The sequence below is a fragment of the Nicotiana sylvestris genome, chromosome 2, assembly GCF_000393655.2.
Source record: "Nicotiana sylvestris chromosome 2, ASM39365v2, whole genome shotgun sequence".
NCBI lineage: Eukaryota > Viridiplantae > Streptophyta > Magnoliopsida > Solanales > Solanaceae > Nicotiana > Nicotiana sylvestris.
In genome coordinates, this window is record NC_091058.1 from 8,093,843 (window position 1) to 8,110,911 (window position 17,069).

The following is a 17,069-nucleotide window of genomic DNA, read 5'->3' on the forward strand; positions in this document are numbered from 1 at the left end:
CCTTTTTTTTTTATGACGGAAAAAACACAATTCCGTGCAAAATTAATTACAACTTGCACTCTGTTCCATTTTATATTATTTGGCTGGAAACAAAAGTTAAATTATCTTTGTGATAATATAGGACTCACTATTGTAGAGAAGATCTAGAAACATATTAAAGTAATACACAAAAATTATATAACAATTTTATGAATTGATTTTGTAATTCTGAATTTTTTTAAAATAATACATAATGTATACATCTAATTTTTAACCTTCGTTATTTTTCAAATATTCTTTTGGTTGAAATTGCTTTGCTTTCCAAATTAGTAGGTCAAGCTTTAATATAAATACATTACATTGTTTTGGAAGCAAATAAATACTTATATTTTGTTATCTAATTTTTAGAATTTGATTTTAGTGATATTCTATAAAATTGTCATTTTTATCGTTGTACATGTATATAACTATAGATGTAAATATAATTTGGTGCGTAATTTTGTTGTCCTAATAGTTTGTAGTATTATGAGCCCGTTTGAATTGACTTTAAAATGTGACTTTTCAGCAGAAATAGCTTTTAAGCCAAAAACTAGTTAGTTGGGGTTAGGGCTGTGCACGAATCGGATCAGATTTAGCACATTTCGGATTCGAATTTCGGATTCTAAAAAATGCAATCCGAATTATATCGGATTGGATCGAATTTTAAAGTTTGGATCGGATCGGATCGGATTTTGGATCGTATTATTATGCCTCAAAGTTAAACTAATATGTATATTTTCTTTGTAAAAGAAGCAATACATTAAGAAAAATTCATGTTTATGCACTTATGAGAGTACTATGGTGTCAATATAGCTAAATCTAACAATTGTAAAGGTAATAACTTGGCGGTTGATGTAAAGGAAGTACTGACTATCCGAAATTAAAGTGTAGTATTTATACATTCTCTAATAATTTTGGATTTCGGATCGGATCAGATCGGATTAAAATATATCAATCCGAATCCGAAATTTTAAAAAATACAATCCGAAATCCGATCCAATCCGAAATTCGAAATTGAATGGATCGGTTCAGATTTCGGATATCCGATCCGAATAAACAGTCCTAGTTGGGGTTGCCCAACTTATTATTTTTGACCTTTTAAAGTAACTTTTAACTTATTTGATGTATTTTTTGACTTTGCCAAATGCTAAAAAAAAATTTAAAGCTGATTCAAATCAGTTTAAAAGTCAATCCAAACAAACTTTGTATAAGTTAGAAATTTCCTTGATTTTAGAAGTTAATTAAAATAAGATAATAAAAAAAATCGGAGGAACCCATTTTGGGAACCGTTTTACGGGATTGAATTATATTTCACTCGCATATGAGCTTCCTTTTCAAAATAGCTCCTCTTTCATTTTACAATTCTAGAAATTTCTCACACAGTTCGCCATTCATTTGTGATTTTAGGGTTTGAATAGAGAGAATCCAAAAAATGGCGGACAGTTCACCGGCGACTCGAAATAACTCGACAAGCATAAGAGACCTCGACATGGACGCATTGGTTCACTGTGCAACTTACTTGAATCTTCAAGACCTGTCAAACATGGCTATGTCTTGTAAATACCTTCAAAGAGCTGCCTATTCTGACTATATTTGGCAATCCCTTTTCAGGTTATACTTTCTCCTAATTAAACCCTTGTTAATTACTTATTTGATAAGGGTTGGATATAGATACAATCTTTTATAATACTCGTAGCAATTATGCATCTCTATTTGCGAGCGAATCTGCGGTGTAAATGTAAATGATCCTAGCAGCACTATCGTCCATCTAATTGAAGAGAAATCAGCACTATTTCACTCTTTCGAGTAGGGCAGTTTTTATTGTTTAACTCAAAAACTGAATTGAAAATTAAAGCTACTGCTAAACTTTGGTGATGTAGAGCAACTTTTAACTGCTTAGGGTATTGGTATCTTAAATCATATATCTTCTTACATATTTGCCAAATTTACTTTCTGATTACTGATCAAAAAGAGAGATCTTCTTATATATTGGGAGTCGTGGTTTCTGAATAATTAACACAAAAGTAGTTCGCATTGGAAGCTAAAGAGTATTCAGAAGTAGGCCTTGTTTCTTTAAAGGAAGCTAATTTGGGAAAAGGACTCTCCAAAATGCTTCAAAAGTACCTATGATTGGAAAATTGTGACTGTTTGGTGTGTTATCAACAGATTATCTTCTCTGCTTCCAGTATTTCATTGCTTGCCAGTTTCTTAGAGATTAGTACTAAGCTCATTTTTTCAGACAGCAGTGGTCTCCAATAGTACCTTCTAGCTTTCCTCATATACCAACTGCCAGGGAAGCGTACCTTGCAAGGCGTAGTGATGTGCTGCAGTTCAAGTTCGTTGACCCTATCGCTGTAGAGTTTGCTACTGAGGTTAAACCTCATGAAAATTTGCATCTTGACAAAGACAATATCATATTTTCTCAGGTAGTATGTCGACCATTTCTTCAAATTCCTGTCACAGTACAATTAGCTATTCCTTTCATAGAACTCAAAAGTGCTTACAAAGTGCATCTTGGTGGTTGTGTGTGCAAGGAGGGGTTACAATTAGCTATTACTTGACTACATTATCTTAGATATTTTCCTTCAATTGCAATGTGAACCTTAGACCGGTAGTTGTAATCCTTATTTTCTGGAGTCGAGTTGATAGAATATTCAACCATATTTATTAGTATTTATATGACACGATTTTTGTTAATAACTTGTATGCAGGGATCTTCAGTCCATATAGTGAACATTGGCAATTTTCTGGATGGAAGTGATCCGTATGTCACACTCGGTGATCACACCTCCAGAATTACTTCTATGAGGTTAGAGTTGCTTTACATTTTCTTTTTCTGTGGTCCAAGTGAGATTTGAGAGTTAGCACTGTGAAATTAAGAAGCAAAGTAGATGGATATGTTGAACTCATCTCTGCTTCAAGATGGGAAATGTTCTTAGGAAGCTACAGAGTGACCATCTTTGGAGAATGTTATGGGCTTCACGCTTCATCCAAGATAGACTTGAAGGATGTAACTGAACAAGTTCTGGATTAGCTGATTCAGTACTTGTTTGCTTCCCTTACAAATATGTTATGTCTTAGTTTTGATATTTCTTTTTAATATGTGTAGCAACAGCCATAATCCTACTAACTGCAGATTAATTCCATTTGAAGAGACATGCCTGTATAGTAGCAAGATGCAGAAAAATGACAATCTTTTGGTAACCTCAAGCTTTGACCATTCAATTCGGCTATGGTGGAAGGTAGTCTAAATAACTCAAGATGACTTTTAGTTCCTTTAATGTTTGCGTGAATACTTGTATTTGTCCTGGGTCTCATGAGTTATTGAACCTACTGAGCTTATGAAACTCGTAATCAATTCTTGTCCTGTCAGTGACGTTCTAATCTGCAAATTCTTTTAGTTGAATCTCTTAAAACTTATTATTGTTAATTTTAAGTATTGTTTTCACCATATCATGGAGTTGTCATACTTGCTGTTTTACTCAATATTCTTTGCTGAATATCATTTTCCTATTGCAAAAGAAAGAAATAGAGTATTCTTCTGATGCATCATGGCTGCTCCATAGCCTATAAGGATTTTGTGCTAAAGTGTGTTTACATTATGATGCAGATTCCCATCAGTTGAACTATTGAAGTTTTGCATATTTTCTTTTCGCGCAAAATTATGTTTACTTTATGATACTGATTCCCATTAGTGGAACTGTTGAATTCTGCACATTATTTTGAATGCAAGGACAGCCTAAATTCTCATGATGCTTTGGTACCAAGAGAATATGTCAATTCGGTGAATGTCATGTTCTATGCATATGCGCATGCATCAGTTTCTGGTTATGTTCGTTTTAGATTCTGTATATGGGTATCCAATCTCTTTAAATAACTATGTTGTCCGTCATTTTCTCAGTTTTGCCTGTGGGATTCATTTTTAGGGGCGTTGTCAACGATGTTTCAGAGGCCATAATGGTCCAGTTTCCACACTTTCAGACAAATTGTTGGGTGATTGTCCTAGTAATATACTTGCAAGCGGTGGTTTAGATGGAACTGTTCGATTATGGTCCCTTGATTCTAGTGGTAAGCGCGGCCAACAAGCTTTGAAGGCAACACTTTACGGGCATGAGAAACCTGTAGTGCTGATGTCAGTTGCCGGGTATGAAGTAATTGCTCTGCATATTTGTTGCAAATTATCTTTATTATTATCCTGTTTTGCTGCCAAAACTTCTTGCTTGGGAAATTGGCATCTGGATTTGGTTCTCTTGGTGCCAGTTTTTGGTTAACAATCTGGATTGTTTCTTTCCTCCCTGAATCGTTGCAACAGAAGCAGTATTTAAGGAAACAGCCGTTGTTTTTGGTACAATTGTACTGATCTCTAGTGTATAGATTTTAAGAAACGAGCATCTCCAACGCGATATTGCAATCAAGCAGGAGCTTGTATTAGCTTCACGTCTATCTGTTGTTAATTAGAGTTAAAATGCTATATTGAGTTACTCCACGATGTTCTTACAGGCAAACAGTGAAGGTCAATCATAAGGTGTAAGCATTTTGAACATTCTTTTTTCTAAAATTTCTCAAAGTCGGAAAACTTATTCCCAAAAAAAGAGAAATATTTATTGATTCAATTATCCAAAAGAAAAAAGATAGAAAATATATAGAATACTGAGGAAGTACAGTATTAGTTGAGGTCTGCTAAAATCTAATGATAACTTTTGATAAATTGGGATCCAATAGTTGTGATGGTTTGAAAGCCCAAAAAGATTTAGTGAAGTAGTCCTGGACTACTCCACCCAAAAGCCGAAATACGCCTATGCTTATTGTGATTTTCAAAGCTGAGTTATCGTGATCTAATATTTATACACTCATCAAATGTATTTTGGAAAGTTATTCGTAATGTTTATTATCATTCATGTTAGTACCGTGTGCACCGTGCAATCCAGCGACGTGAATACCCAACTGAATATTTGGAACTGTTTCTCTTGCAGTATCATTGGCACTCTCAGGGTACAGCTGTGATTTTCTTTCATCTGTAATCACACGGACATTAAACCAATTTCTCTTGCAACATGCATAACCAAGAGACTTAACCCAAGAAAGCAATTCTTTGTAACTGAACATATTAAGTAGATAGAAACCTGCTTTCTTCTGGTTTCCTTCTTTCTGTTTATGATGATCTGCTGGCTGCTTCAGATTTGGATCACACAGTGCAGGGGTAGTCAATATTCTTTGCTATGAATATGAATTGAGAGAAATCTAACCTATAGCTTGGTGAATCTTAGTTTTTCTGATGGAAACATTAAATTCTTTTAAGAGGTTGTAATTTGAGCTTTGTCTTCTTCTCAACTGTCTTATTGTCTGAATCTCTCTGGTTTCAGGCACAAGACATATCTTCTAGTGAGCATATCAAAGAACTCCAAGGTATTGTGATCTGTGTTGGGACATTTTAGTTTGATTTATGATCAAGCTACACTAACGGTGCCAAATTTGAATGTGGTTCTAAAATTTTCCATGACATTTTATTTGATTATGTCGACTACTAGATTTTGCACATTCTCTTTTTGAGTCACTATTATGTTTTTTTCATTTACATTAATTTTCTTGTTATTTAATATGAAAAACTTTTGATTAGAGTATTAGCGAAATTAGCTCTCAAGGGGAGTTTTGGAGCAACGGTAAAGTTATCTCCATGTGACATAGGTCACGAGTACAAGCCGTGGAAGCAGCCTCTAATGCTGCTTGCATTAGGATAGGCTGTCTACATCACAGCCCTTGAGGTGCGGACCTTCCCCGGATCGTGTGTGAATTAAGGTTGTATTGTGGGTCGGGTCTAAATGGGCTAAACGGGCCAGGCCAAAAGGTCCCGGGGCTCTGGCGGGCCGGGCTTAGCGGTCTTGGAGGGTGAAACCGGCCCACTACGAGCCTAAGCCTACATGGTCCCGGGCTAAATGGGCCGGGCCCACGGGCCTAAACGGGCCTAAGTGTTCCGGGCTATTTTTTTTTTGAATTTTTTTATCTAAAGCAATTTCTTGTAAATTATATATATAAGCTATATAATTTACAAGAAATAAATTGTCTTATATAAAAAAAATATAAAAAAATAGTCAAGGCTCGTTTCTTCTTTATTTTAACAGTACAACACAAACACAAACATAGAAACTTAACATAACTTAAATTCAGTACAACTAATGAAAACACATGACACGGGAAACATAAAGATACACTACTAGGCTCAACACGTACATGTCATTGTTTAGTCACAACCGCCTAGTATTCTCAGCTCCAACCACTTAAATTTGTCTTCCAGCTTATTTTTTTTTTCTTCCACCTTTTTGAGTTTCTCCTTCAACTCCGCAACTTCTCGTTTGGATTGTCGCTCTCTTTCCCACTGCTTCAAACACAAACAATGAAGGTACTGCAACTTTTCTTTGTAGTATTCCTGCTGACAGGGTTCATCAATTCATACCTCAAAATTGCAAACAGGTTCGTCGGGAACCCTATAAAACTTGTTCATACACGCCCAGTAGTGGCGTCCAGCTTCACCATCATCCTAACAGTCTTGCATCATGCATTTTTTGCCGCACTCGCACCTTGGCACATAAAGGGGTTCAGACATTTGTTAAAGCGTAAAGAAAAACCTTGCTTTTATGGAAATATTTGCTATTGGTTATTGTTAAGCGCAAAAAATAACTAGAAAGCGCCCGTTATTTGTAGACAAGCCAACACACAAAATGTAGTATTGTATCGTGCTATACATATTCACTTTTTCTGAACGAAACAGTTTTTTTGCAGTCGGTCAGCTTTTCAGACCGACAAGACAACACACAAAAAGTAGTCCACCACCACCTATACATATTCACTTTTTCTGAAACGAAACAGCTTTTTTGCAGTCGGTCAGCTTTTCAGACCGACAAGACAACACACAAAAATTAGTCCACCACCACCTATACATATTCACTTTTTCTGAAACGAAACAACTATTTTGCAGTCGGTCAGCTTTTCAGACCGACAAGACAACACACAAAAAGTAGTCCACCACCACCTATACATATTCACTTTTTCTGAAACGAAACAGCTTTTTCGCAGCCGGTCAGCTTTTCAGACCGACAAGACAACACACAATTTATGCTTGTAAGTTGATTTGAGACATTTTGTATTAAATTATATAGCTTATATATATATTTTATAGCTAATGTTATATCGAAATTCGAATATAGCTTATATACTATACACTTAGTAGTTAGTATATTGTCGTATATAGAATATTGCCTTATATAAGATTGTATACATTAGCTATATATATTAAGATGAACTCGGTATCAAAGCTGCAAATTAAAGTTTACATTTAATATTTCAAATTAAAGTTCAATGCCTTCAACATAATACTTCAAATTAATCTAACAAACTAAAACATTAAGCATAATATGTTTAATAATTTTAAAATAACACAAATTGTCTCAAATCAACTTAAAATCTTAAATACGAATGTCTGGAGAACGCGTAAGACAACTCTTTATGTGCCTCCTTAAACTGCATGTGCCCTCCTTTGGACGACGAGTGTAGACTCGACCACAGTTCTTGCACTTTATTATGTAAACTTCTTCATTTTCTTCTACCACATTAAAGTGTTCCAAAACAAATGGGTGCAATCTAGAATCACCGGGTATGATTTAACTTGAATTAAGAATTTGAGTTTGAGAAATGAGAGATGAGTGAAGACTTGAATACTTCAATTTGAGTTTGAGAAATGAGAGAGATTGATGATTTTGTGAGTAAAAATGAAAGAATAAGGGGGTATTTATAGTTGAAAATAGGGAAAAAGTGTGATTATAAAAAATTTGGGGTTAAAACAAAGTTTGGGGGCCAAATGGCTATTTTTTAAAAAGCCAAACGGCTAAAATGGCAGGCCAACGGCTAGTTTCTAAACTTCTAACCGTTGGCCTTTTTTTTTTTTCCGAAAAATAGCCGTTGGGCCCGGTTGAACCGGCCCAGGCCCGCCTCCTGGACCTGGGCTAAACGGTCCCGGGCTCGCGGTCTATTTTGGGAGGACCGGCCCACAGTGGGCTTTTAGGACCGTTAGGGACCGGCCCGTTTGGCCCGTTTGCTATCGGTCCCGGGCTGGGCCCGACCCACAATACAGCCTTAGTGTGAATGCGAGATACCTTGTGTGCCCGATTGCCCTTTTTTATTAGCAGAATTAGCTCTTAAGTTAGAACTCGTACTTTAGATTGAGAGAAAATTCCACAAGGAAGTTCCTTCTCTTGTTTACTAATCCTCTTTTTAGCATTTGTAGTTAACATCTTGTGAATTACTATGTGGTGTTAAGGAAAATGGGTGGAAAAAATATTCTTCCAAGGAACTGAAAATTTCTGCAAGCTTCTAATGCTTTCCATTTTTTTCTCTAGAAAAGTAGAAGCATGAGGGGCAGTTGAGCTTGGTCGTGTGCCAAGTTGTCCCTTCAGGGGATCATCTTATTCTGTCCTTTTACATAGTCCCCTGTTAATCTAAGTTGCCTTTGAACTCAGCTTTCCCTACATGCATGATTTGTAAAGCCTTGCAAGAAATTGCGATACTTGATGTGTTCCCCACAATACTTCCCTTCTAAAACCAAGTGAGTTAACTTCCGTAATGATACATTCTTTCTATTCGTGAAGTTTGATAATCAACCATGACATTGCAAATTCTCCTCCTTAAACCACATACTTTGAAGTGAGTATGTATAGCGAACTCCAGGCCCTCCTAGAAAGTATTAATATTTCTGTGATCTCATTTGCAGAATCTAGTTTGCACAAGTTCTTTGAGAGACAAGACATAATTTTTCTATATCCCTTTGTTCCCTTTTTACCTTTTTTCATGTAGTTTTGCAGAAGAATAAATTTCTTTTATCATTTATATTCCCACGGTGCATTTAACAAAGAGAAAAACTTCAATTCCCTTTAAGCAAACATCTCGCAGACTCTCAGTAATAATTGTTTTTAACATCGCAGCATTTAAGTGAAAATAGGCTTAAGTGGCGTGAAAAAAAAAAGGGTCAAGTGGCTGAAACAAGCAGTGCAGCTTCGAGCTAGTTCTGTCAAAGTTTTTGATTGCAATGATTATCCGCATACAAGTTGTATCCTTGAACCACTATTACCTCTTTAGTTTAGTTTCTTTTGGAACTTTTGTGCTTCTTGGTGTAGAATCAATAGTTGCTTTCGACCTTAACTTTAGTTGCTCATGGCAGGTGATGGTTTGGGACACTTCTACTTCATCTACTGTTCGCTCTTCATGCTGTGTGGGAAAGAGCACTGTGCCTGGCGCACCTAAGGCAATGAAGTGTCATGAATCACTAATCTATGTTGCGGCTGGTTCCTCGGTTGTTGCAATTGATATAAGAACAATGCGTCAAGTCTTTAAAGTGAACCATCAAGAAGAATTACATTCTTTTCAAATGTTGCCAGAGAAATCATTGATCTGCACAGGGTTAGCTCAACGGTATGATCTTTCAGACTCAATGCTTGGATTCTTGCCACTCATAGGTTTGACTTTGTTTGATAAGTTGTTACATCATTATGCATCAACTGGCCTCTGTATTGTCGTTTTCGTTCTTGGGTTGTATCTCTTAGGTTTGTGTTATACTGCTGTTGAATTGGAAGATAACTGATAAAAGCTAATGCAAATGGTTGTCAGAGCAATGCTCTGGGATGTCAGAAGAGGCGGTGACATACAGAAGGGAGAAGCAGTAGCGGAGTTAGATGGACATAAAGGCAATGTAAACCTTTTGTACATGGATCCCTACAAAATTGTTAGTGGTGGGCTGGAGGATATCGAAATACATGTTTGGGAGACGGGGAATGGTAGACGAACATGTTCTTTGCTTAGTTGTCTTCAATGTGATTCCCCTCCAGGCTTTGGGTGTTCTGCAATGGCTGTTGATGGATGTAGAATAGTTACAGCGTGTAATGACGAAGACCATAGTGCCTTGTATTTTCAGGACTTCAACAACGCGATGGTTCCTATCTCTTCTGATTCAGGCATCCTGGAATCAAAATTTTGGGGTCCTCAATCACAGAGTGATACTGAAGAAGAGCCAGATAATGATTCAACCTAGCTGCCGCCCCTGACTCAAATTCCAATACGTCACTTCATTACAATCCACACTCTGGACTGCCTAACTTCAATTAGATTTGGATCAAAGTTTCTTCTGAGAAGTGGGATGCAGTGTGTACATAAAGGTGAAATATAATGGAAACATGATAATGACAGAATTTCAACTGGTACTACACTTAAGATTCATCTTCCAAACTTACATAGCATCCTTATCTCGTTTCCTTTTTTATATGTAAAATTGTGCACCCATTAACCCATTCGAAAAACATTGTTCTCGTCATTGATTTTTTTTACTCGATGGTTTTTTTTTTTTCCCCCCCATCTGCTTACTCAATGTTGTATAGTAGTATTACGTTCTTCTTGCCGCTTATGTAGTATAAAGCTTTCCGACCCTTAAATTTGATATCTGATTAGGCTCTCGAATTCGGAAGAAATTCAAAAATAGTCAGATTTATAAGTGGTCATCAAAAATAGCCGCAATTTTAAAAGTAATCGAAATTTAGTCATTTGTCATGTAAAGATAAATCAAAACGAAATGTTGTTCAAAATTTGGAAAATACTCCAGCATAACATACTGGAATTCTAGTATAATATACTGGAGTTACAAGATAATATATTGGAGTTCCATTATAATATACCGATCCAGCATAATATGTTGGAAGTTCATACACATGTGCTCCAATCTTCAATATATTATGTTGGAATTTTTTGCGTGTTGGAGTTCCAACATAATATGCTGAAAATTCATACACAGGTGCACCGATCTCCAGTATATTATGCTGGAATTTTTTGTGTAGCAGCAAATAGTGGTTATTTTTCAATGACTTGTAAACGCTGATTATTTTTCAATGACCAGTTCGAAAACTGGCTAGTCCGTGCTATTTTTACCTCGAATTCGGAAAAATTTGACTAATCGTAATGTTATGCACACATAAATTAGCTCAAGAACATTGAAAAGAAAAATCTGATCTGAAGTACTTAGGCGTTCGGTAAATTAACCTATCGTGAGTGCAAACCTATAGGTTGATTTGATGTTTTTATGGGAAAAAATTACTCCCTTAGATTCATTATATTCACGCCTATTCCTTTTTAATTCGTTAAAGAAAAAACAACCTTTTTATAATTAATTACTCCATAAGCTTTTTATAGTGAAGTAATTTAATCACAAAAGTTCTACCATCTATCTATCCAGGTTTATGTCCGGTCAAATACATTTGCGTAAAATGAAACAGTGACAGTATGTGCTATGACACGTGAAAGTTGATGTACACGTCAAAGGACATATTAAACCAATGGAGCTGCCACGTCAGGAAAAAACATGGGGTTACATGAATTATAGATGACACGTTGCAGCAGTTAGGATTTGATGATGATGACATAGAGAAGAGGTAGATACCATCCAGAAGTTGGAAGGTACAACTGTTAAGGAAGGCATTGGTGATGTTAGCATAGGGGGTTGGTAACGGTGGTACACTGCATTCTGCCTTAAATCACAATTGTCGAGAAAATTCCCATTTCTCGTATGGACAGGACAGGGACGGGCAACTTGCCCTGTTTCATTTCTAATCCCCTTAAATAGAGAAGTTTTACCGTGTGTCTCACACAACTTATATTAGTTGTGTGAGATTCCTTTTTGTCTTACAAATTTGTGAGCCTCAATTTTATATTTCTGGGTCCTTAAAACTGTGAGACACAAAGATGTCTCATACAACTAATGTCAATTATATGAGACACAAAATAAAATTTTCCCCTTAAATAGAATAACATGTGGTAGTATTTTCAAAATAAATGAATCCAAGTGATATGCTTTAAAAGTGTCAATATGCATGCAAAGAGTTTTACATGTGGTAAGCCTTCTAGAAGCTATGGACAAATGACTTATTTTGTTCAAGTGTCAACTTGCATGAAGGAAATTTGACAAGTAAGTAAAACACTTATCTTGTGTAGAATTTTTCCTTAGGCCTATAAATAGCAATGATTAGGCCATCATTCCTCAATCATCAAACACCAAGAAAAGCTAATCATTAGCAAAGAAGAAATTCTTCTATCTTCTTTCCCTCCTATACATCCCTCTCCTTATAATTTCTTCTTCTATAATATTTTAATTGACATAAGATATTAGTTGCTCTTTCTCTTCCAAATTGCTGGATTTATTATTTAATTTTGTTGATTCATGTATCCTCTATCTAAATAGAGATGGACTTGTTTAATTCTGAGGAAACATTTCACATTGCTGAAATAGTTTCTTAGGACAGTGTCTTGCACGACTCAAGCCAATTGGTGTATTTCCGCTCACAAATAGCACGACTCAAGCCAATTCACGTGTATGCTTACAAATAATATTATTGCAGTATTATTATTGTTATTTTTTGGTGTCATTTCCCTACAATCTAAGAAAGTATGGCAAGTAATACTACTACGGAAATTTTTGATGGTGCCACCAATTTTGGTGTTGTCTCTACTGCTACTGTTCCAGTTGCCCTGCCAGATATCCACGGTGTTGCAAGTACGTTAATGCATCCACAACTTTGGCAGACACTAATGTCCAAACACAGGTATGTGAACAGATATGGTTACATATCCAATGCTAATATTAAAACCTTCAAGAAAAATGCACCTCAATGCAATAATAGAGTTGGGATAAATGACAATCTCGCTAAGTCAAAATTAAATTTGATTAAAGCGGATAATATAATTATTGCGGTCATTTTCCAAATAAATAATGTGGCCAGTGTGAGAGATTGGGTGATAGATTCTGGTGCTACTAGGCACATTTGTGCAAACAAAAATGAATTTTTGTCTTACACCCAAGTTGAGGAAGGAGAAGAAACTATTTATCTTGGTGACTCAAGAACAACTCGTGTTCTTGGGAAAGAAAAAATTCTTCTCAAACTCACATCTGATAAAACTCTAGCATTGAGTGATGTATTGCATGTTCCTAATATCCAAACAAATTTGGTTTCTGTGGGGTTATTAGAAAAAGTTGGAGCGAAGGTTTCATTTGAAAATAATGAGGCCGTATTGACCAAAAATGATATTTTTGTGGATAATGGATATTGTAACTATGGTTTATTTGTGCTTAATATTTCTGATACTAGCAATGAAAATGCATTTTCTTCTGCTTATATGGTTGAGTCAATTTCTTTGTGGCATGCTAGACTAGGACATGTTAATGTCGCATATATAAAGAAAATGCAGTCGCTAGGATTAATATCTGGTTTAGACTCAAATAATATTAATAAGTGTGAAATATGTATTGAAGCTAAAAGTACAAGAAAGACTTGTTTTTGTGTAAATAGAGAAACTAAATTGTTATCTTTAATTCACACTGATTTAGGCGATTTAAAGCAGACTATTACTAGAGGTGGTAAAAGATATTATGTGACTTTTATTGATGATTTTTCTAGATATACTAAGTTGTATTTGCTTAGAAATAAAGATGATGCATTTAGTGCTTTTATTTCTTATAAAACTGAGGTTGAAAATCAACTTATAGAAAAATCAAGAGAATTAGATCAGATAGAGGTGGAGAATATTTAACTTTAAATGATTTTTGTGAAAAGAATAGAATAATTCATGAAGTTACTCCGCCTTATTCACCCGAGTCAAATGGAGTAGCTGAAAGGAAAAATAGAACATTGAAAGAGATGATAAACTCTATGTTAGTTAGTTCTAATGCTCCTGATAATTTTTGGGATGAAGCTATTTTATCGACATGTCACTTACAAAATAGAATACCGCATAAAAGAACTTGCATAACTCCCTATAAATTGTGGAGGGGTTATAAACCTAACTTGAAATATTTAAAAGTGTGGGGGTGCCTTGCTAAAGTTCTTTTGCCTGAACCTAAAAGGAGAAAAATAGGTTCTAAAACTGCTCATTGCATGCTAATTGGATATGCTGAACATAGTGCTGCATATAGATTTCTTGTTTTAAAAAGTGATGTGCTTGATTGCAATACTATAATTGAGACAAAGAATGTTGAGTTCTTTGAATATATTTATCCATTATCTGATAAAATTTCGCATACACATGTTAAAACAAATAATGAAATTACCTCTAATGAGGAACTGAGAAGGAGCAAAAGGCCTAGGAAAGAATATTTTACTTATGGAAATGATTTTCAAACTTTTCTTGTCGATAATGAATCATCAAATTATTTTGAAGCTATATCTTCTTCAGATGCTAAATATTGGAAAGAGGCAATAAAAGTTGAAATTGATTCCATTATGAAAAATAATGCATGAATTTTAACTGACTTACCTCCTGGTGCAAAACTTATTGATTGTAAATGGATTTTCAAAAGGAAATTTAATCCTGATGGATCTTTAGATAAATATAAAGCTCAGTTAGTAGCAAAGAGATTTTCTGCTTAACAAAATATAGATTATTTTGATATATTTGCACCAGTGACTAGAATTTCTTCTATTCGAGTTTTAATTGCCTTAGCTTCAATTCGTAAGTTTTTTATCCACCAACTAGATGTGAAAACTGCTTTTCTAAATGGTGATTTAGAAGAAGAGATTTATATGGTTTAACATGAAGGTTGTGTCATTACTGGACAAGAAAATAAAGTTTGTAAATTAATTAAATCTCTTTATGGCCTTAAACAAGCTCCTAAGTAGTGGTATGAGAAATTTGAACAAGTCTTACTGAAAGACGGTTTTTCTTCAGTTGAGATGGATAAATGTGTTTATACTAGAGGCAGACAATGATTATGTGATAATATGTCTGTATGTTGATGACATGCTTATATTTGGTACAAATTTTAATATTGTGCAAAGTACAAAATTATTTCTATCTGCTAATTTTGATATGAAAGATCTGAGTGAAGTTAATACCATATTGAGAGTTAAAGTTATAAGAAGTGAAGATGGAATAATGTTGTCACAAAAACATTATATTGAGAAACTTCTTAAGAAGTTTGAATATTTTAATGTCACATCTATGAGCACTCCTTTTGATGCTAACTCTCAGTTGAAAAAGAATAATGGTGACCCAGTTGCTCAGTCTAAATATGCTCAGATTATTGGGAGTCTAATGCATTTAATAAATTTTACAAGGCCTGATATAGCCTATGTTGTGTGTAGACTGAATAGATATACTCATAATCCCAACAGAGAGCATTGGTTTGCATTAGCTAGACTAATGAAATATTTGAGAGGAACCATGAATTATGGTATCCTATATAGTGGATTTCCTTCTACTTTAGAAGGGTACAGTAATGCAAACTGGATCTCTGATTCAGATGAGACAAAATCCACTAGTGGTTATGTATTCATCCTTGGTGGTGGTGCAATATCGTGGAAATCAGCTAAACAGACGATGATTGCTAGATCGACTATGGAATAAGAGTTTGTAGCTCTGGAATTAGCTGATTCTGAGGCTGAGTGGCTAAGAAACGTCTTAGCTAATATCCCTTTTATAAAGGACGTATTGCCTCCCATGTCTATACATTGTGATTGCCAAGCGGCAATAGCTATAGCAAAGAATAAATCTTATAATTGTAAAAGTAGACACATGAAATTGAGACATGATGTCATAAAGCAGCCGCTGAGAGATTGAATAATTTCCATTGATTATGTGAAGTCAAAAATTAATTTGGCCGATCCGCTGACTAAACCTGTGGGAAGAAAATTAATTCTTCAAACCTCAAAAGAGATGGGGTTAAGGCCGACATGTTGTCAATAGAGATGGTAACCCAACCTATGATCCCATGAAATAAGTTCATATGTAACAAGTCGATATTGGCAATGATGCACTAAAAGAGAGTGCTTGACTGCTACTAATTGAGAGGCTGAGTTATAACTCTTAATGAAATTCATAGTCCTTTATGAATGGTATATTTAAAAGCAGTATACACTTGATGAATTCACCTATATGAGAGTGGAGTGGGCTGCTCCTATGAGATTTTGGCCTAGTCTCTAGAGCTCTCTTGAATAACCAGGCATGTGCATGGCCTATGGGGCGCAAAACCGCGTTGAACAACAAAATTACCGGGGGGTCAAAATGTGATTGATAAAATCTCTGACTTACAATAAGAATTATTGGTTCATAGAAATATTATATTTCACCAGTAATTCTGTGAGTTAAATTTTATTGATCTAAGTTTGGTTCATAGTCCAGAAGACACCAAACATATTGCATTTGGACCATACAAATCCAGCAAATCTTACTTCTCTTTTTGAATTTTTTGAAAATATGTGGGGATTGTAGTAGTATTTTCAAAATAAATGAGTCCAAGTGTTATGCCTTAAACCAAGTGTCAATATGCACGTAAAGAGTTTTACATGTGGTAAGCCTTCTAGAAGCTATGGACAAATGGCTTATTTTGTCCAAGTGTCATCTTGCATGAAGGAAATTTGACAAGTAAGTAAAACATTTGTCTTGTGTAGAAGCTTTCCTTAGGCCTATAAATAGCCATGATTAGGCCATCATTCTCCAATCATCAAACACCAAGAAAAGCTAATCATTATCAAAGAAGAAATTCTTTTATCTTCTTTCCCTCTTATACATCCCTCTCCTTCTAATTTCTTCTTCTATAATATTTTAATTGGCATAAGATATTAGTTGTTCTTTATTTTCCAAATTGCTGGATTTATTATTTAATTTTGTTGATTCTTGTATCCTATATCTAAATAGAGATGGACTTGTTTAATCCGGGGGAAACATTTCACATTGCTTAAATAGTTTCTTGGGACAGTGCCTAGCACGACTCAAGCCAATTGGTGTATTTTCCCTCACAAATAGCACGACTCAAGCTAATTCGTGTGTATGCTTACAAATAATATTATTGCAGTATTATTATTATTATTATTTGGTGTCATTTCCCTACATAGCATGTCTAATTAGGTTACCTTACGTACTACCAAATAATGTGATGTAGTGAATGAGACTGCTCTTCCCTTAACCAGAAGTCTCGAGTTCAAGCTCTGAGTATGAAAAAAATCTTTGGTAGGGAGCGTTCCCCCCGAATA

The 17,069-nt window shown here is 35.1% G+C and overlaps 1 protein-coding gene across 2 annotated transcripts; it reads left to right on the top strand.

Annotated features, from left to right (window-relative positions):
- The first annotated feature begins 1,290 nt into the window (after positions 1 to 1,290).
- On the top strand, positions 1,291 to 10,372 carry LOC104209999 (uncharacterized). Of its 2 annotated transcripts, none has more exons than XM_070167662.1 (8): positions 1,291 to 1,629; positions 2,258 to 2,444; positions 2,730 to 2,827; positions 3,128 to 3,260; positions 3,945 to 4,162; positions 5,382 to 5,424; positions 9,227 to 9,477; positions 9,673 to 10,372. In XM_070167662.1, the coding sequence occupies exons 1-8, from the start codon at positions 1,451 to 1,453 to the stop codon at positions 10,091 to 10,093; spliced, it is 1,530 nt and encodes a 509-aa protein (XP_070023763.1). In that variant the 5' UTR covers positions 1,291 to 1,450; the 3' UTR covers positions 10,094 to 10,372. The 2 variants fall into 2 exon arrangements, with proteins under 2 accessions (XP_070023763.1, XP_009757089.1); XM_009758787.2 differs by having other exon boundaries at positions 3,155 to 3,260.
- Positions 10,373 to 17,069: the final 6,697 nt, after the last annotated feature.